General features: G+C 53.4%; 1 protein-coding gene, 1 long non-coding RNA gene and 1 other non-coding gene across 14 annotated transcripts in view; 1 reads left to right on the top strand and 2 right to left on the bottom strand.

Annotated features, from left to right (window-relative positions):
* Nucleotides 1-2,426, top strand: part of MAPKAP1 (MAPK associated protein 1) — a 209,748-nt gene extending 207,322 nt beyond the window's left edge. For all 11 annotated transcript variants that reach the window (XM_064490513.1, XM_010984339.3, XM_031450461.2 and 8 more), the window contains one exon: nucleotides 811-2,426. In XM_064490513.1, coding sequence (XP_064346583.1) covers nucleotides 811-936 — 126 coding nt within the window. In that variant the 3' untranslated portion in view covers nucleotides 937-2,426. The remainder of the gene's footprint in view (nucleotides 1-810) is intronic.
* Nucleotides 2,198-7,413, bottom strand: LOC116152741 (uncharacterized). 2 transcript variants are annotated; one of them, XR_010382807.1, is made up of 4 exons: nucleotides 7,173-7,413; nucleotides 6,570-6,639; nucleotides 2,423-2,564; nucleotides 2,198-2,261 (listed from the first exon to the last, which is right to left on the bottom strand). It is a non-coding gene; the product is annotated as an uncharacterized LOC116152741 (long non-coding RNA). The 2 variants fall into 2 exon arrangements; XR_004136383.2 differs by having other exon boundaries at nucleotides 2,423-2,543.
* Nucleotides 7,414-14,967: 7,554 nt separating this feature from the next.
* LOC116152801 (U5 spliceosomal RNA) lies at nucleotides 14,968-15,080 on the bottom strand. The gene has a single exon (XR_004136507.1). It is a non-coding gene; the product is annotated as a U5 spliceosomal RNA (small nuclear RNA).
* Nucleotides 15,081-19,266: the final 4,186 nt, after the last annotated feature.

Genomic DNA, 19,266 nt, shown 5'->3' with positions numbered 1-19,266 from the left:
TTCTGTGTCTGTGGTCACACTTGTCATGCTTTTGGACACTCACTAGGCCATGAGATCCTTGGGGCAGGGACCAAGTCTTAATTTTCCCTCTGCCCCTTGAACCAAACATGGGGCGAGGCTTAGACAAGGCAGGTGCTCCGTGCCAAAGGTGATGGTGACAATGACTGTGTGTGCTGCTGCTGCCCAGTGTGTGGGGATCTGAGAAGACCCCAGGAGGCCCTGGTGGGAGCCCTAGGGGGTGCCTGGCTGTGCCCCCTGCACAGGGTTTCCATGGCCCCCCTCCTGGCTCTGGCCCCTGACCTCTCAGTGATCCTGGGCAGCTCAGTCCTCTTCTCTGAGCCTCACTTTCCTTTTTGTCAAATGAGCCATAGCTGGTGGGCTGCTTGTGAGCATCAGAATGCCCCAGTTGGAAGCTCTACCTGCTTGTGGGAGGCTGAATGGAGAGCCTTGTTTTGGTTTGGTTTTCATTCCTGTCACGTCCTTCCAGACGAGGGAAGTGGGGCTCAGGGAAGTTGCGTGTGAGCCCAGGACTGCACGACAGTCCAGGCGTAGAACCAGGAAGCCCAGGGCCCATGACGAGGAGGGAACACAGGCTCTGGCATCAGAAAAGCTCCCCCACTGACTGAAAGGCCTGTGTCTCTAGGCCTTTTCCCATCGTGTGGCGGGTTCCGGTCCCAGCCCGTCAGGTCGCCGTGATGGCTGGACTCCACGCGCAGGATGGCACCCGCCCGGTCGCGGCCTTCCCTTGCTGGTCCGGGGCGAGCGGAGAGTGGCTGGCAAGTGACTGGGCTGTGTCCTCTCGCTTTCTAGGTTAACTACATCCTGGAATCACGAGCAAGCACTGCCCGGGCTGACTATCTTGCTCAAAAACAAAGAAAACTGAACAGACGTACAAGCTTCAGCTTCCAGAAGGAAAAGAAATCAGGGCAACAATGAGACCGGCCTCCAGCTTCAATCTGTTGCCGTAGCTCAGAGCCTGCCTGCCGGGGCCGGGTGGCCCTAGAGCCTGCCTGTGTCCTGCAGTCCTCGGGGGAGGCCAGCCCCTGGCTCACGGGGACAGGGCTGGTGGGCTCTTGGGGAAGGGGGGCACCCCTAGGACGGAGCTGGGACATTTCCACGGGACCGAAGCCTGAGTGGTAATGGCTGTGATCAGCAGTGCCCGGGGCCAGACGACGCCGAGAGGAGCCACGTGCTGCCCAGCCACCTTCACTGCCTGATGGCCCTGCCCGAGGATGTACATAGCCGTGCCCAGACATCTCCTTGCAACTTGATCAAATTTCTTAAAACAAACGAAGAACAAAAATGTACATTTCTTTTTTTTTTCCCTTCCTTTTAATAAACTCTTTATCGTGGTTGGTATGATGGACCATTCTTTGGGGCAGAGGATTGATTATGTTATTCTCTTTAAAATCTGCTCCCATATTGAACAAGCAGATTGGAAAAGCTATGGCTTGATTTTTCAGAAGAAATGTTTAGGGTTTAGTCAATAGTTTTAACTATGCCATTTGTTTAAATGAGTGCATTGCTCTGAGGATAGTCTCTTACTAAAGGTAGGAAGGGACCTGGTGACGTGTGTCCAAGGCTGCGCCATTTTCCCCTTCAGAAGCCTCTCCACAGCTCGTCCCAGCATCTCTGATTTCAGAGACGCAGGACTGCATGCAAAGCTGGGGCGCAGGGAATGGGGGTCACACTGGGCTCCAGAAGTGGTCTCTTCCATTTCTCACATAGCAAATCTAAGTTTCAGCTGGCAACTGGACCCTCATGTGGATTTTCCTGGTCTCGGAAGAGTCTCTGTTCTGCTGTCTTGGAAGGGCCTCGACTCCCTTCCTGCCTCTGCTCACAGTGCCTGCCCCCTGGTCTGAGCAGGCAGGAAGCTGCTGCTTTCACGCCATCAGGGAGATGGGAGCAGGGCCTGTGGGGCTGGGTCACCTGATGCCACAGGCCCTGTCTCTTGGGGGGGAGGGGCAGGGATCAGGTGTCCGCCAGCGCCACCCCTCTGGCCACACCAAATGCCTCCACAGTCCTCGCCAGCCTCTCCGGGATCCCTACCAGGTTGACGTCCTTTCACACTGTCCCTGGCCAGGGTCAAGGACTGGAGGCTTCACTGAGGACCCACATTTCAGTTTTCTACATCATTGTCCAGAAAGAGATGTGACTGAAATGGTCGAGTGTCTCTTTGCACAGGCGTCATCCTAATGAATTCCTCTTGTTCTGATTTTTGTTCAGCCGACAGAAGCATCCTTTTCTAATGTCTTCCATTCCTACCCACCCCAGAAACAAAAGAAATATTATTTGTAGCTTGCTATCTGTATTTGAATTTTTAGCAATTTTATATTTAGATATCTTTGGAAAATGTAAATGACTAATTTGGTCATTAAATCTTGTGACATATTCAAAATATTAAAATAAAAGTCATAAATACCTTCTTTTGCGTATTGCTTGGAATTCTTGAAGTCTTGGTTACATAATGTTGAAGACAGCAACAACCCTGAATCGCTCTGGGTAGTAACATTTGCTGGCAGTTGACATGGTACCGAGAGGCTCTGAAATGCATCGTGGGCCTCCTTTAATATTGAGCAAGACAGGGTGACCCTCATCACTCCAGGGTGACACTGAAATCATCACCTCCTTCAATTACAAAACCAACACCATTCTCATGTTGTGAAATACAGCACACGTGCAGTTTACATAAAACACACACTAGAAGGAATAATTTAAGGGGAACACTAACCACTGCCCAGGTCAACCAAATATCAAGACTGCTTAAATTCAGTTTTTCCTCAGCCCCTCTCACCCCCACATCTGGATTTTAAGATAAGACCATGAGCATCTCTCCCTTGTCTCCCAGGGCCGGGTTTTACAAAGTGGGAGCTCAGACACCCACGTTACACTGAAGTCACCGGACAAGCCTGCTTCCACTTTCCAGTAGCATCTCCTGACCTGGTTCCAGTGTGGCCCCTGCCGACAAGATGGTCACTCACGACTTGGACTTTGCCAAGTCAGGGTAGCCTGACAGGCCTGGGAGCAGCGGTCCCTGGAACCCTGGCCTCTGCCCGCCGCTGTGTTGCCCCCACCAGGCAGGCTGAGTGCCGGCCCGTCATAAACACGCACAGGCCAGGTAACCCCGCAGCCAGCCTCGGCAGGTCCCGTCAACACCTCCATCCCGGAGGGGAGGACTCTGGGCTTGGAAAGGCCAAACCTTTCGTCTGGGACACACAGTGACTAACACAGGAGCCGCCCTCTTAACCTCTGGGCTCCATCCTCCACGGGGCCTCAGTTTCCTCATCTGGAAATGAAAATGTAGGATTAGATGACCCCTGCAGACCCTTCTAGAGAATGTCTTAAATGTCTCAGAATCACAGTGAGCCCAAACTTCCTTCCAGTGATTTCTGTTTTCCAAAACCTGCCGGCGCTCCTTTGCTTCTGAACAAGAATTCTAGGAGGTGAGAAACACTGAGTTCATCCCATCCAGCCTCCTCTCTCGGAGCAGCAAGTATGTTCCCTCCCGGGGTCTTTGAGCCTCTGCCTGCAGACCAGCAACAGAGCACGCGCTGCCATTCAGGTTGGTGCTTCTCCTGGTGGCCCGCTTGGTCCCCCTTGGCCAGGACTCACTCGGCCCTGCGCTGCCAGCCCCGCGTGGTGGGTCCCTCTTCCCAAGCCCTCCCCTACCTGGGCCCTGGGACCTGTGTCCCCACTGCCTCAGGAGGCCCACCACATTGACATCCCTCTGAGTCTTCTCTCCGTGGGTTAGAAAGCTGGAAGGGGCTCCCCACCCCTATCATGTCCCTAAAACCCACCAGCTGCCCCTTCGGGTTCCAGGTTCCCCAGGCCAGGACTGTGAAACATCAGGACAGAGGGGAGTGAGGTCCTGACTTGGCCGTCACAACACTCACAGTCTGGTGAGGTCAAGGGGTGGCAGGTAAGGCCCAGGCCACATGGCAGTGAGGGCCACGCAAGCACTGTGGGGACCAACAGTGCCAGACAGAGAGGCTGGAGGTGGGAGCAACAGGTAGGGTGGAGGCCTGGAGGCCCAAGGTGCTGGGGGCAGCAGCCAGCGCCAGGCTGCGGGCCACCATGTCAGGCCCTGACCAGCCCTACTGGAGCCGGACAGTTGTGGCTTCTTGATGCACTACAGCCGCCCTGGGGAGGATGAAGCCCCACCCCAGCTGCCCCAGAACGGAGACACCTGGCTTCTCCATCTCCCAGCACAACATCAAGAGCTTATGAGTTTCCCATCCAGGCGAGTATGGCGGCTGCCAGGGGCTGAAGGAGGGGCCTGAGACTGGGGAGGGGAGCCAAAGGTGGGGAGAAGGGGTCTGTGCCTCTGCCCAGCTGCCTCCAGCCTGCCCCAGCCATGTGCCCACATCAGCTGGCCAGGGGGCCACCAGTGCCCTCCACGGGGGCAGCCCTGGCAGGACCAGCCCCCTGGCTCCTGGCACAGGCTCCTGCCACCCAACTCCTGCCAATGTTGCCATGGGATGCTCTCCTCCAAGGGAGGAATGGGAAGAAGAGAAGGAAGAAGCAAGGGTTCCCCAGCTCCAGGTCAGAAGCCTTAGGGGGCAGCCCTGGGGACAAATCCCAGCTCCCCACACCCTGGTCTGGGAGCGCGAGCCTCTTCATTGGGCAGAAGCAGCGGGATCCAGCCCAGAGCTCCCCGCGGGGATCAGTTGGTCCTAGGACTGATGGGGGCCCTCCTCTACTTACTGGCCTCACTCCCTCCAGGTAAGTGGTTAACTCATCTGTGCCACGGTGCCCTTGTCTGCACTATGGGATGAAAGCGCCCACTTGCAGGGCCGGTATCAAGATTTAATGAGACAATATACACGCACAGTGCCTGCTGCGTGAGCTCCTGATAAATGGCCGCACAGTGTTGATGTCCGTCATCCCACTTAATCCAGTTGCCTGGATGCCATGTCCTCCCCAGCGGTGCCCTCCCCAAGAAGGGGCCCAGCTGTGCCTAAGCTGTCCCCACCTTGAGTTCCAGAGTCAAAGAATCTGCCATGGCATCTTCCTCAGTGCCCAGGAAGGAGGGCACGTGGGAGCCAGTCCTCGGCCCTCTGCCCCAGAGACAAACGGCTTGATTTGGGGGCCCTGTGCCATGGACTTGCACACTGTCCAAGTCCCAGAGCCGGCCTCTGGGACTCTACCCAACCTGTCCTTCCCCAGTAACTGATTTTGCAAAATGAATGCTCACTGAGTACTCTCTTAAGAAAGCAGACTCTGGAGTTGGGCAGATTGTGCTCAAAGTCGAGCTCTGTCTCCTGGTTGATGTGTCCTCGGATGAGCTACTTTACTTCTTTGAGCCTCAGTTTCTTCTGTAAAATGGGGACAACAATACCCACTTTCAAGGGGCTTTGTGAGGATTGGATGGGTTTACCAGTCAGGATGGGCTGGGCTGGGCTGGGCTGGGCTGGGCTAGGCTACAATAACACCAACAGCCCCAGGGCCTCAGAAGCTTTCACACAACAAATGCTCACTTTTCGCAGAGTCAGCTGTGGGTCCAGCCATCCTCGGGCTTCCACAGAGGCCCAGGGAGGGGACAGAAGGGCTAGAGAATGGGCATCAACAATGAGACACCGTGGTTCAAAAGTGGCAACTGTAACTTCCCACCTCCACTCACATTTCACTGGCCAGAATCAGTTACCCGGTGACGTCTGCTTCAAGGGGACAGAGGGATGCCAGCCAAGGATCTGTGACTACAGATATTTGGGAAACAGTCATAACATCTGCCACCATGAGATGACTCTGTGCTTCCCAAACATCACCATTCACAGGCTGCCCGAGGCAAGACCTCGTGGTGATTAAATATTTTCCCTTTCAACTGAGCCAGCCTAACCCTGTTCTCTACCTTAAACTTCATCCTAAACAAGAATAGCCATGAAGTCACAGACCTGGTGCGCAGCACGTAAGCTCTCTGTGCAACATGAAATAAATACATAACTGTTCATATTGGAAACATCCACCCACGTAGCCCTGAAGTCACATCGCGGAAGACCACAGTTACGCCTCCCACACTGGCAAATGTCAGCCAAGCTCACACTCTGCTCTTTTATCAGTGTCTGCCCCTGCCTCTTATTAAGCTCTCAACCAAGGTTACTTACTATTTTATTAACCATTTTCTCAGTCCATCCTCATGCCCACCTAATCCCCATTTTACAGATGAGGAAACTGAGGCAAAGAGAGGCCTCAGCTGAGGCCATGCAATTGGGAAGTGATAGAGAGGCTCTCTCACCTCCCTCCCTCTCCTCGAGCTGTCCCCAGCCTCGCTGGCCTACGTCTCAGCTGATGTGACCCAAACGCCCAGGATCCTGAAGGCCCTGCCGGGAGGACCCTGCTCTTTGGAAGGGCAGCCAGTAGAGGGAAAGGGTTAAGCCTGTCATGTTGTGTTCCCACCAAACACCTCTGCTTAAATGCAAAATCCCAACAGGGTGGTGTTTGCTATAAAAGCCCTAAGAGTGATTTGTGAAGTCTCGAAGGCCCGTAATCTCGTCAGCGTAATGGGATTATATTTCAAATCACCACGGCCTGTTCATTACCCATTTAAACTCCTCTGACAGAGGAAAACTTACATAAAACGTGCATGCAGTCCTTGCCGACTTCTCCACTCTCCTTCCTGATTAGATAAACAGATGCTGAGGTCTGGAATGAAAAAATAATGTGCCCATTTATTCACTTTTCTGACAAGTCACAATAGATTTTCAACTGCCAATGAGTGACCTCCCGGAGGTGCAGTGGCTGGGAGGTGGCCGCCAGGCAGCGAGTGGTCACTTCCTGGCCTGGCCAGTGGTGTCTCCTGGGACCAGAGCTGAGCCAGGCTGAGGCACTCTCCTCGCTCCATCCCAGCTGAGGCTGTCACCCAAAGGATGGGGGCTGCCTGCTGGGCCTTTCAGCTGTCACCACCCAGAGGGGTCCTGGGGCCTCCTCAGGGTGACCAAGACACAGGCATGGCCTGAAGTCACAGCCCCAGTGGGAGCCCTGGCCCCACCTTGTCTGGTCCAGTAACTGAGGACACCTTTCATCTCCCTGAGCCTCAGTGTCCCCGTCTGTAAAATGGAGACAGTAAGAGTGCTCATCTCGGAGGTAAGGGCTCCGTGGCCCGGCTCCCACCCCAGGTTCCCCTAGATGGCCGTCCAACCAGCTCCATGGGCTGTGCCGAGGTGGGGACAGCCTACCAGGCGCCAGGCTCTCCTTCCCCGTGACCTCTGGCGTGATGGGGTTTTGCAGATGGGCTGTCACTTGCTGGATCTCCCTTGCTCTCTGCTCCGTGACGATGCCTGGAGCAAGGGGCAGCTGGGTCAGGTACTCCAGCCCTGCCTGCCCCCTCCCCTGTCCAAGGGTCCCCCCTCCTCATTCAGAAGCAGGACTCTGCTCCTGAAGACTTGTGGCCCCAGAGCTGGGCCAGGGCACCACCCACTAGAGGGGCCCTGTGGCAGTGAGCGGAAGAGGGCAGTCTTTCCTCTCCTCTGTCATCAGGGCCCCACCCTCTCCCAGAGCCCCATGAGCTCAGCCTCAATGACCCCCAAGTCACCTCGGTCTGGTCACATGGTGCCCGCCTCCCCACCCTCCCACCGCTCCTGTAGCCAGATGCCCTGAGCCCGGAGACAGGTTGGGAGGGCACCAGCGCGGATCAACGATGCTCCCCTGAGAGCTGGGCTTCAACCCTGGAGCCCACGACGCATCGTAGATTCACAGCCAGTCACACCTCCCAGCCCCCTCTGTACACCCCTCCTATGGCTTTTTCTGGAAAAAACGCAGCCACAGTCTTCCTGAAGGCAAACCCCAGAACTAGGGGCAGGAGTCAGTCAGAGTTATCTTAGGGTCCCGCCCAGGGCCTGGCATGGGGGTGGTAGCACTGAGCACTTGCTACGTCAGCTCACCCTTTCAGCCCACAAACACCTGAGCACAGCCTCTGAGCAGGGCCTTGGCCCTCAGGCTGCAGCAGGAACACAAATGTTAATGCCCTCTGGACCCCCTCACTTGTCGGGGAAGTCACACTTTGCCCCAGAGGCCTGGGAGAGATGAGAGCCAGGAGCTGTATTGGGGTTGGGAGGCAGGCCAGGACTGGGACCCAGGGAAGCCCCGCTTCAGCCACTGGGAGCCAGCGAGGGACGAGGTGGCCAGGTGGGTGAATGTTCAAACAGCCTCAAGACTGACGTGAGAATCTGCAGAAGGAATGAAAATCTGCCTCCTTGCTGTGTGACCTTGGATCCATGACTCAACCTCTCTGAGCCAGCTTCTCATCTGCACGATTGGAACAAGATCCCATCTTTAGTGTAACCGGCCGGCACACAGTAGGGGATCAGTAACAGGTAGCGACAGAGACAGGGTGCTGTCAGACACTGGGAACACACAGGCCAAAGCCTCCCTCTGCCAGCAGGCCTCAGGGGGCACCCCAGCACCCCCAGGGAAGCCCCCCAGATCCAGCTGGGGGCCTATGCCCTCCCTCCAAGGGCCCTACACCAGCCCTCTCCTCTCACGGGCACCGCCTGCCTGAGTCGCCCCAGGCAGGGTTCACATCTTTATGCATTAACTCCATGAATACGTAAGAAATACTGTGAGGTTAATTCTTTTTAAAATGATAAAATTTGTCTATATTATAGCATTCCAGCCCCCAGCTTCCTGAAAGCTAAAAATATTTTAATGTCATATCTCCATGTGAATTTTAGTTTAGAATTTAATACCCTTTTAACATACATTAAATTTTTAGCATTCTTCAAGCCCTCGACTCTTGTAAGGGCTCAGCTGATGTGCGTTGGAGTACGGGACTGGGGAAGGCTGTAAAGTAGGAGAGAAAGTTCTAGAGCTAGGTTACCCCCAAACCTCTGTGCCCACCTCATCCTGGGAGTTACTCCTCTGGACTGAGAAACGCCTGAGCCAAACCGTGGAATCCCGGGGAGGTGTCAGAAGTCTCGGTTTCCTGGCTGGAGTGGCTGTGACTGGATAAAACAGATCTAGTGGTGGCTTTACTGAGGCCCCGGGAGGACTTCTCTAGCAGTCCGGCTTGGGGAGCCAGATGGCCTGGGGCCAGCAGCCTGGGCGCTGCGTTCTGGTTGCCCAGCTCAGATCCTACTGCTGCCACTTGCCGGCAGGTGACCTTGACATGCTTTCTGTGCCTGTTTCCTTGCCCCAAAATGGGGCCAAGGTCAGAGTTTGTGCACAGGCTCTGTCTGAGTGAATACTCGTGAAAGGGGGAGGTCGTCGACTCTGCAGAGGAGGTGGCCTCCAGGGTGAGTTGGCTGGCCTTGCTCAGGGCTCCGGGGTGATGACGAATGGGAGCTGAAGCAGGTCACTGTATCTGTACCCCGGCTCCTGCTCTTACAGTGACACCTCATCACCCACAGTGCAGGACCCCCAAGGGTGTCTGCAAAGCCCCATGATTGGCCCATGGGCTGCAGCCTTCCATTAGGTCCCTCCCAGGGCAAGGACAAGGACAGCCGGGGGAGGCTCTGAAAATTGCAGGGAAGGGCATTCACGGCAGCCTTTGGGAAAGCAGGGTGGGTGGGGGCTTCATGCCACCCCTGGGCTCACCAGGCCAAGGTCTGGGGCTGCTCTGACCTGGGCCCACACCCCTGCCATGAGTCATCATGCCAGGCTCCATGTTTCTGACAGCCCATCTGTGAAATGGGGGCAGGAATAACAAAGCCTCCCTCCTGGGGGGACCCGGCGCAGTAGGAGTCATCACCAACAACGTGCTGTGTGGTGAAGGGCTTGTTCGGCCATCCATCCAAGTGATCATTAGCCAGGATGAGAAATTTACAATGTGGAGACTGAAATCCAGTGAGATGATGGCTCTGCTTTCTAATCACTTTCAGGGGATGATATAATGCATTGATCGACAGAGACGAGCCACAGTTTGGGCTCTGACTAGTGTCTGCGACTAAAGCAGCAGGCTTGTTAACTTAGATTTACAAATCTCCCTCCTGGCGAGAGGACGGCATGGGTGGGAGGGAGCTGCCGCTGGTGTGGGATACTGGGGGGACCCAGGAACCAGGTAGGGACCCCTCTTGATCCTGCCCCAGAAGAAGCCTAAGGAATCCCTGTCCAAGGTGGCCACTAATAAGATGAGAGCAGTCTCCTGATGGGGAGTGAGTTCCCCAACTCTGGAGGAATGTAAGAACTCAGCGTTCAGTCGACAAGTGTCTACTAATGCCTCCCCTGTGCCATGATGGGCACAGGCCCTGAAGGTACTAAAATGACCTGACTCAGAGCCTCTCTTTGGGAACTCATGACCCACAGGGCCAAGACCCATCCGCTAGTGCTCAGGTGACCAGGTGTCTGGAACAGGAGCTGCTGGGCCCAAAGAATGAAAACAGACGCATCCTTCTCTTGATTTATCCCCTTGCAGCTGGAGGCTGAGAACACTCCTGGCTCTGGTGCATCCGACTGGAGGATGCTAAGCTGGTAGACGCCTGGGGAGGACAGATTCCAAGGCAAGAAACCCCAAGAGGAACTCGCTGAGCAGGAGGGAAACTGGCCAGCAACTCCAACCCCATCCACAGCAGGGAGTTGTGAGCAAGAGATGGCTCCCGGGCCCCGCTCTGGGCTCAGGCGGCCTTGCTGAGGGGCCCACGGCTGCAGCTCCCTGAGGCCCGAGAGCTCAGCGTGCACAAGGACCCCTGCCAAATCTTCATCCTTACCCACTAAATCCTCCACTCACTGTGGAAAGAGGGCTTCCTGGGGCTTCTCCCCATTGCTGGTGTCTTCCATTTGCACGGGGGGGAGAAAAAGGCCTTTGGCTTTGGGGGAGGGGAACTTATCTGTGTCCCCGCCCAGGATGCTGTGAGGGGCCCTCAGGTGTGGACAGAGCAGCTCCCAGCTGACACTCATGCCTCCCAACATGGAGACCAGCCTTTTGTCAGTGTTTGTCACCAGTGGACAGGGACTTCAGCAGTCACCTGGTGTCACCTTGATCACCCTCAGCTCTGCTGTCCCAATTCTGGGCCTCATTCTCTGCTCCTGAGAAGGGCATCCTCTACGTGGACAAAGTTCCAGATTGTTCCAGGCTTCGGAACCTTGGGAGAAGGGACTTCTTGTTCACATACAACATACACGTGCTGGGCCAGGTCTCTCGCTGGCCTGGCAGTGGTAACGTGTTCGTCCCTGGGCCAATCCCTGAGGCCGGAGGGTGGGCTGCTGCGACTGGCAACGCGCCCCTCCTCCCAGGGCCACAGGGCTCAGGGGAAGGGCCTCAGTCACCAGAGCAGAGAAAGTGGGGGGACATGGACCCCTGCCAAGGAAGAGTCCATGGACCTCTTCAGCAGCTACTGTTTGCCAACCCCTGGGCTAAATGCCTTTTCTAAAACTTTTCTCAAAATCACCCAGAACACAGGCTGAGAGCGTCATTGCACAGTAACAAGGCCTAAAGGCTGAAGCAGCTTTGCCCAGCGAGGAAGGGGCACTCGTGGGAGGCGGACCTGATGCTGTTTCCAACTCTGAAGGCTCCCTCTTGGGCCGCCGCCTCCACACGGGCGCGAAGGAGGCCGAGGCTCTGCTCCAACAGCAGCATCCCTCGGGAATGGTGGCCTGAGCTGTGTGTGTGATGTGTCTGGTGTGTGATTGTGCTGTGTGTGTGTTGTGTGTGAATGGGTATGTGTGGGGGGGGTGGTATGTGTGTGGTGTGTGTGTGCGTGTGTGTGTGAGAGAGCTGGCACCACGAGCCACGGCTGGTCCCCGCGCCCCCCCGGGCCTGCGCGCCCCCCACACCTGTGCTCCGGGCACAGCGAGGTGACGACGTCGCTCCCCAAGGAGGCCGCGCGGGTCTCTAAGCAGCCCCTTCCCCGCCGCCAAACAGCTGGCCACCATCTTGGCACACATTTCCCTGTCACATCTGATTTGCAAAGTCGTGTCTGTAACAGACCCACAGGAGCGTCCAGTTGGGGCTTTTACAGGTCAAGGCGTACTTTACAGAGTCTCTCGTTCTTCAGAGAAAAAGAATGTGAACAGCCTTCTGGCTCCAGGGCAAGGCTGACGTTTTCAGCGGTGCAATCTTCCTCCAGCCACCCTGGGCTATGGCCTTAAGGATCACCTTGAGGCTCTGTCATTATCCCATTTCACAGATGAGGAAATTGAGGCTCATAGGAGCCGTGTCATTTCCCCAAGGTCACACAGTGGCTAAGAGCAGAGCTAGGATTTGAACACGGCCTCTCTGGCCCCTCAAGCCCTCCTTCGTCACCATCATGTCCACAGCTTCCCTGCAGATGCCTGAGCTGAGCTGTCTAACTCCAGGACCTCCTCCTCCAGGAAGCCTTCCCAAGCTGTCCCAGCCCTCCTTGGCCCCTTGCCTCTTTCTCACTGCTGACTAGATTTCTGGTGTCCAGAGCATCCAGGGAGGGGCCCACCAGAGTGGGTGGCTTTGACTCCCTGAAATCATCAACTTGGCCAAGGTACTTTGACTGCATGGAGTGTAAGTCCACAAGGATTTGGGCAAAGAGATTCCCAAAACAAGCCACAGCTCTGGACACAGTCAGGCACTTGAGGACCAAGCCACATGCTCCTTCTGAGGTCACCTGGGGGCAGGAACCACACCTGCTTTGCTCCATCGGTGCCTGGCACATAGTATGTGCTCAACAAGTAATCGTGATTGAACAGAATGAAAGTTAGAAGTTGTCCTGGTCCCCAAAAGAGTTCTGAGGATACAGAAGTTTGGGAAACACTGTGTTGAACGTGGCTAAGCAGGTTCCTTTCCTGTAGGACCCCTCAGAGCCTTTAATGGGCACCGTGCAAGGTGCTCCGGGAAGGGGGTGACATATATATGCAGCATTTCCCAAGCACCTTTTTTGCCAAAACATGTGTTCACACTTCTAAAACTGGGGTAGCTCAGAACTCAGGGTGACAACGCTGTTTCAGGCAATCCAAGGGGGATCATGTCAGGTCCGGGCTGAGAGCATGGTCTCTGCAGTCAGGCAAACCAGCTCTGCCACCTATCACTATGTGACGTTAGGCAACTCACTTCACCTCTCTGAGCCTCAGTTACCCCATACATTTTCATCAAGGCCACTCCATCTTCAACCAGGCTGCCATCATCCTCCTCCATATAGCAAAATCCTCTTTCCAGGCCTCTCTGGCTCCTGTCTGTCTCTCACCCTTGGATATGGGCTCTGGGCCTGGAGGACTCGAGTTTGTCTCGTACCCGACTCGCTGTATCCCCGGCACCCAAAACAGGCCTGGCACAAAATACTGTTTGTTTAATAAATGGATGGATGGATGGATGGATGGATGAGTGTTTCTATGTGAACACCCTGAGTTAAGTCTGGGGCAGGCATGGCCTGGCCAAGCAGCCCATGGCCACCTTCCAACCCTGATCCCCTCCCTACCTCCCTCCTACACTTGAGTCTGGTTTGAACCTAAAGGAAGTCCAAGTCCCACTCAGCAAATGTTTATTCAACTTGAATAATTATATCCTGTTAGGAGTTGGCAGATGGCGAGAGATGACTGGGAGAAACTTTCTCTTCTCAAACACACATATAAACAATAGCCTTCCCATCTAGAGGGCAGCAGAGGCTCCAGGCCTGGGGTCTGCCCCATACCCTACGCCACCACGTACCTCCCAACTCCCCATCTCCCACTCCAGTGCATGAGCTCCTTGACTCCACACCACACCACTGTGCCCATTACACAGATGAGGAAATTGAAGCTCAGTGCTCAGTGACTCACCCAAAGTCACACAGCAAGGAGGAAGCAGGGCAGAATTTTCAACCAGATTTCACCTGACTCCAGACCCAGCAACCTTAATCTTTTACTGTTCCTGACTGAGAGGCATGGGACCCTGGGGAAAACACAGTTCTGGAATCTGGGTGGAAATCCTACCTCTGTGTCAACTTTATTTTTGTGTGACATTAGGCCAGTCCCTTCACCTCTTGGAGCCTCAATTTCCTCATCTGTAAAATGGGGCTAACAATCCCCCCTCTACAGGGTCATGAAAATTAAATGACTAGTAGATGGGAGAGGGATTTCTGAGGTAGGGCCAATTCTGTGGCTGTGTATTTTCAGAGGGACAGAGAAACTTAGGAAATGGTTGCCTCAAGGATGAAGCCCTTGGCGGAGCCTGCAGCATCAGGGCCCAGCACAGTGGCTGTCATACAACAGGTGCTCCATAAAGTTTTGTGGTTGATAATTGATGTAGTTATATTGAACCACAGCCATTGGTGATCAGGGGGCAGGTAATTATAGCCTGCAGAAAAAGTTACAACCTAAGAATTTAAGAACTAAGGTCCTGAAGTTTTTGTTTAATTGCATCAATTTCTGTATTTTATGTGAATTTCTAAACTGCAGTAAGTTTTGAATGAGGTTAATCTTGCCTAATGTAATAAATGAGTCTGTTGACTGTGAGCTCCCCAAACTAAAAAGTACAGTGCTTGAAATTGTGTTCTTTATGGTTGCAGTGTTGGTAAAACACTAATATGCAGAAAATAAAGGAATTGCACTGTGCAAAAAACAAAAACAAAAACAAAAACAAAAACCTTCTGTTGGTGCTGCCAGCTGTCCCAGAGCATGGACAGAGACACAGAGGCACAGAACTTGAGCCAGGGTTCCCTTGGACAATGAGAAAACAGGGGATGCATGGAGCAGGGGGCTTGCAGCCAGGACAGCTTCAGAGCTCTGTGTGGCACACTAGCCTTGGTACACATTGTTGGTGGAGACGACTGCCACACCAGTCAAGATGGCCACCTCGACACTCAAGATGGCCACCACATCAGTCAAGATGGCCGCCCCACCATACAAGATGGCTGCTGCACAACTGCCCCAAGAAGCAGCATTCACTGGGTACCAAGAGCCCCACTGAGACTGGATTCGAAACAGAAAAACTTAATTGTTAAACTGTTACCAGATTCCAAATGGAGTGAGTCAAAACCCAGGGCAGCCTAAACTCTCCAAGGAATAAGAAGAAGCCAGTCAGCCCATCCCTGTGCCCCTGAGAATGCTGGGTAATTACTTTTTCCCCTTTGTCTTTCTGTTTTCTTTTAGCAGAGCCACCAAGAAGCGGCAACAAAAATCAGTTAAAGCTCCCAAAGTGCTTCTTCCCCCAGAAATCTTTTATAAAAGGTGAAAGATTTACAAGACCTGAAGAGCAAACCAAGCAGGATAATTGTTTTTGGAATGACCCCAATATTTTCACCCCGGCGACCCTGGCTGGGCATCTTGCCCCATATTTATGATTCCTGGTCCTCTGCGCACCGCTGGGCGACCTTTCTGAGCCCCCTCCGTGAGCCCCCAGTCCCTTATCGGGCCTGTAACTCACCCTGACGTTATCTCTCGGGAGGGTTTTATGCACTTTAATTTAACTCCTCTCATCATTATTTCCCGGACTTCAAGGTTTTCTCTTTCGAGCTGCCCTTCCCGGGACAAGCATAATCTGTTTGCCATCAAGCCCAATAAATATGTTTGTGCGGGAGATGGGAACCGTTTGGGGAGAGTGGCTCAGGCCTGGGAAGCGGCCTCCAGCTCTCAGCCCTTTCTGGGCAGCCAGGGCTGGTCCGTGTGCCCTTGAGCCCCTGTCCCTGTGGGAGCCCCTGCCTTAGCTCTGAGGCTGGGTGGCCAGATGTAGCAAAAGAAAATACAAGACATCCAGTTAAATGTGAATTTCAGATAAACAATGAATTTTTTTAGTATAAGTATGTCCCATTCAATACCTGTTTAAAAAATTATCCCCTGTTTATCTGAAATTCGTGTGTCGTATTTTATGGGACAGCTTCTGGGGGCTGTCCCACTCGCTCCTCCAAATGCAGATTAATATATTGGAGTTACCATAACAAAGTACCACAGACTGGGTGGCTTAAACAAAAGAAATTTATTTTCTCGCATTTCTGGAGATTAGAATTGCAAGATCAAGGCATCATCGGGTCCCTCTCCTTCTTACAGCCCCCTTCTCCCTGTGTTCTCACCTGGCCGTCCCTCTGTGCATGTCCTAATCTCCTCTTCTTACAAGGGCACCAGTCATGTTGGCTCAGAGCCCACCCTAACGACCTCATTTTAACCCAGTTACCTTTTTGAAGACCCACCTCCAAATACAGTCATATTCTAAGGTACAGCGGTGGGGACTTCAACATATAAATTTGGTGGAGACACATTTCAACCCATAACAAAGGGTGTTTAATCACCTCCCATCAGAAAGTCCCAGAGTCTGGAGCTTACTCCAGAGCAGCCCGTTGAAGACAAGAACATTGCTTGTCTGGCCACTATCGGTTCCCAGCACCTGCCCAGAGCCTGGCTCAGAGCAGGCCCACAGTGAATGCAGTCAGGGTCCTGTCAGATCCCCCGCACTATCTCCGTACCTCACCACTGCAGCAATGCTGAGGGGTCCCCGACGACCCTCTAAGGCAGGGAGCCCAGAGCAGGAATGAGGCACCAGAGCAAGTAAAGACAATTTGAAATTAAACAAACTATCCTCAACTTGCTGAAACCTGCCTACCCTTTCTTTCCCATTCCTGCCCACAAGGCAGGCTCGCTGGGCTCTGCCCAAAACAGAGCCCATCGACGTTTGTTGAGTGGATGGAATCAGCACAGATTCCCTTACCATGGTTAGTGTCAGCAGTGAAATAACCACATTATACCCCAGACAAAAGGTGCCCCATGACAACCTCCCAGACTTCACGCCCCAAAGAAGCTCAGGCTCAGAAGCGCACGAGCTGTGAAGTTCAAGAACAGGAAAACCAGTCCACGCCGCAGACTTGAGAGTGGCCGCGCTGTCTGAGGAGTGGCCGCACACGGACACTCAAGCCCTGTGCACCTCACACTATGAAAGTTACACCTCTGTCCAAAGGCAGGGGAAAATAAAAATCACTGTCAAATGCATGTGAGTCACATGATTCTATGCAAGGACTGCACTGCATAGAAACACACACCAAAATGGAAGCATGTAAAACCTGGTGAAAGCTGAGTTCGACTCTGTTTCTTCAACAGATTTGTAGCAATGCAGTTCCCTGGTTTTGATATCGTAGCTAATCCACACAAGACATTCCCTTTGGGGGAACCTTTAGGGGAAGTGTACCCCAGACTTTCCATACTATTTTTGCAAATTCCTGTAAGTCCATAATTGACTTCAAAATTTAAAAAATTTTAGACAGTTTTAAAAAGAGAAATGCATTGAAGAAATCAGAACCAAATTGTTATTTACATGTTTATTAAACCCCAGTGGGAATCAGAATACTCCAGTGACCCAGGCTGAACAATGAAAGATATAACAGATAAAATTTATAAACGCATAGAACTTTGTGTGGGAAACTTATTCATGCTTAACAAGCTTAACTGATACTAGTGCAAAGAGGCACGCTGGAAAGAGTAGGAAAAAATAATAAATATCGGATAATTAATGGATACATGGTAAGTACATAAATAATTTAATAAATAAATAATTGGATAAACTAACTACCTGGTATCTTAATGCTGGCTGATTTTCTTTATGTCCTGACCCCAAGATTGACGGATTTTCATTATCATTATCCAATCATGTCCCTCTTTGATGTGAAGATTTGTTTTTATTTATTTTTAGAATACTCCACCAGCTTCTAATATTTCTAAATATTATGAAATTAATATCTTGGCTTCTGTACTTGATAATCCCCATAATATAAAAAAGAAATGAAAAAAAAAAAAAAGGATGGAACTATGCCTGAGTCAGAGAAAATGGTACAAGAGCAAGAAAATTTAATCAAGTGATGCAGTAAGACCAAGGCTTCCTCCAGTAGGAGAGGCTGTCACTCCAGGCGGGCAGGACCTGTCTGTCTGTCTGTGTGTTTGTCTGTCTCCTCATCCTGTATTCCCAGAGTCTGGAACGAAGCAGGCACATAATAAATATTGGTTGAGTGACTGACTGACCGACTGACTGAATGAAGCCTCGGTTGGACTTCTGCCCACGGCCTCCCTGGCTAATGAGCCTGCCTGGTTGGGCCCCTGAGACCTGGTACCCAGAGGCAAAGTGCCGCTGCTCCACCCCGACCAAGGCCCTGCCTGTGCACTACAGCCAGGAACAGCCACTCCCCGCACTCCCCCGCCCCCACCCCCCCCCACCCCCACCCCCGTGCCCTGGCACTTGAGCAACCACCTCTCCCGGTACCCGGCTCTGCCACCTGCCACCAGGGGAGGGTGCCCAGGAGGAGAGAGCACGTGCTTCCTCGGGAGGCCTGGCCCAGATATTTGGGAAGGCCTCAGGCCTGTAAAGACCCGGTACTTCTGCGAGGGTCTCCTGATACAATAAAAGATTATCAGCTAAATAAAACAAGAAGTGACTGGGGCCACTATGCCCTGTTGGATTGAAATCATGTGAGCAAAGTGGTTTTCTCTGAGAGATTTATTTCCTGCACTGGCTTCAGGCAGCCAGCCCAGCCGGAAAGAACAGGGCTGGTCTCCCTCCATTTGAAGGGTGGGGGGCACGGGTTTTTATTTAATCTTCCAATGAGCTGGAACAGTGAAGACGGCGTGAATGGACATTAATTCTGAAACAAATTATTAAAGTGCGATCTGGGATTCCGGGAAAGCCATCTACCCCCTGCCTGTCTGCCACTTCCCCTCACCCAGGCCATAAAGTCCCTCCCCTCCACTGGAAACCCGACACCAGCCCGACAGGGCTTCCCTCTGGGGCTCAGGAGAAAGGCTTGGAATTGACCTGAGCCCAGGGCCAGTGGAGCATCCGGCCTGGTAAGGCTGCCCTTGCTCTCGGGCCTCTGCCTGCCTGGGCCTTGGTACCCAAGAGGGACCAGCCTGTTTCTTGTTCCCTCCTTACCTGTATTTGTGATCAAGGATGCCCCAGGCAAAGATGGCTACCCGCTGGCTTATGTGGGCTCAACCTCCTTTGCCTCTACCACCTTGGGCCTCCTGGGCCTCCTTCCTCACCCCCAGCCCGGCCCAGGCCAGCGTGGGTCCGGCTGCCCTCCTAAGCTGTCTGGCATCCCACACCCCACTCCTGGGTCCTGCCCAGGCTCTGCTCATCTGAGAGGAAAGATACCTGGAATTCAAGTATGTGGCCAGAAAGCATGGTCTGGAGGGTCCTGGGGCTTCTGGGTGGGCCCTGGAGACAGAGAAAAAAGTCAGACCCAGCATTGGTGGTGGCTGGTCTGGGAGAAGGGAGACAGCCATGGGTGAGTGAGCTGCGGAGAGGGCGCACCAGGCACAGAGCGGCACACAAAGGGATGACTCGGTTGCTTGGGTGAGCTCAGAGGGGCTTCCAGAGCCAAGACTCCTGACCTGGGCACTGAAGGATGAGGAGGGGTGCACCACCTGGGTCAGGGCATTCTGAGTGGAGGAAACAATTTGCAAAGGTCTGGAGGTGGA

This window comes from Camelus dromedarius, chromosome 10 (assembly GCF_036321535.1).
Source record: "Camelus dromedarius isolate mCamDro1 chromosome 10, mCamDro1.pat, whole genome shotgun sequence".
In the NCBI taxonomy this organism is placed as follows: Eukaryota; Metazoa; Chordata; class Mammalia; order Artiodactyla; family Camelidae; genus Camelus; species Camelus dromedarius.
The sequence above is the reverse complement of the archived record's forward strand: the minus strand, read 5'-3'. Positions and strand labels throughout refer to the sequence as shown.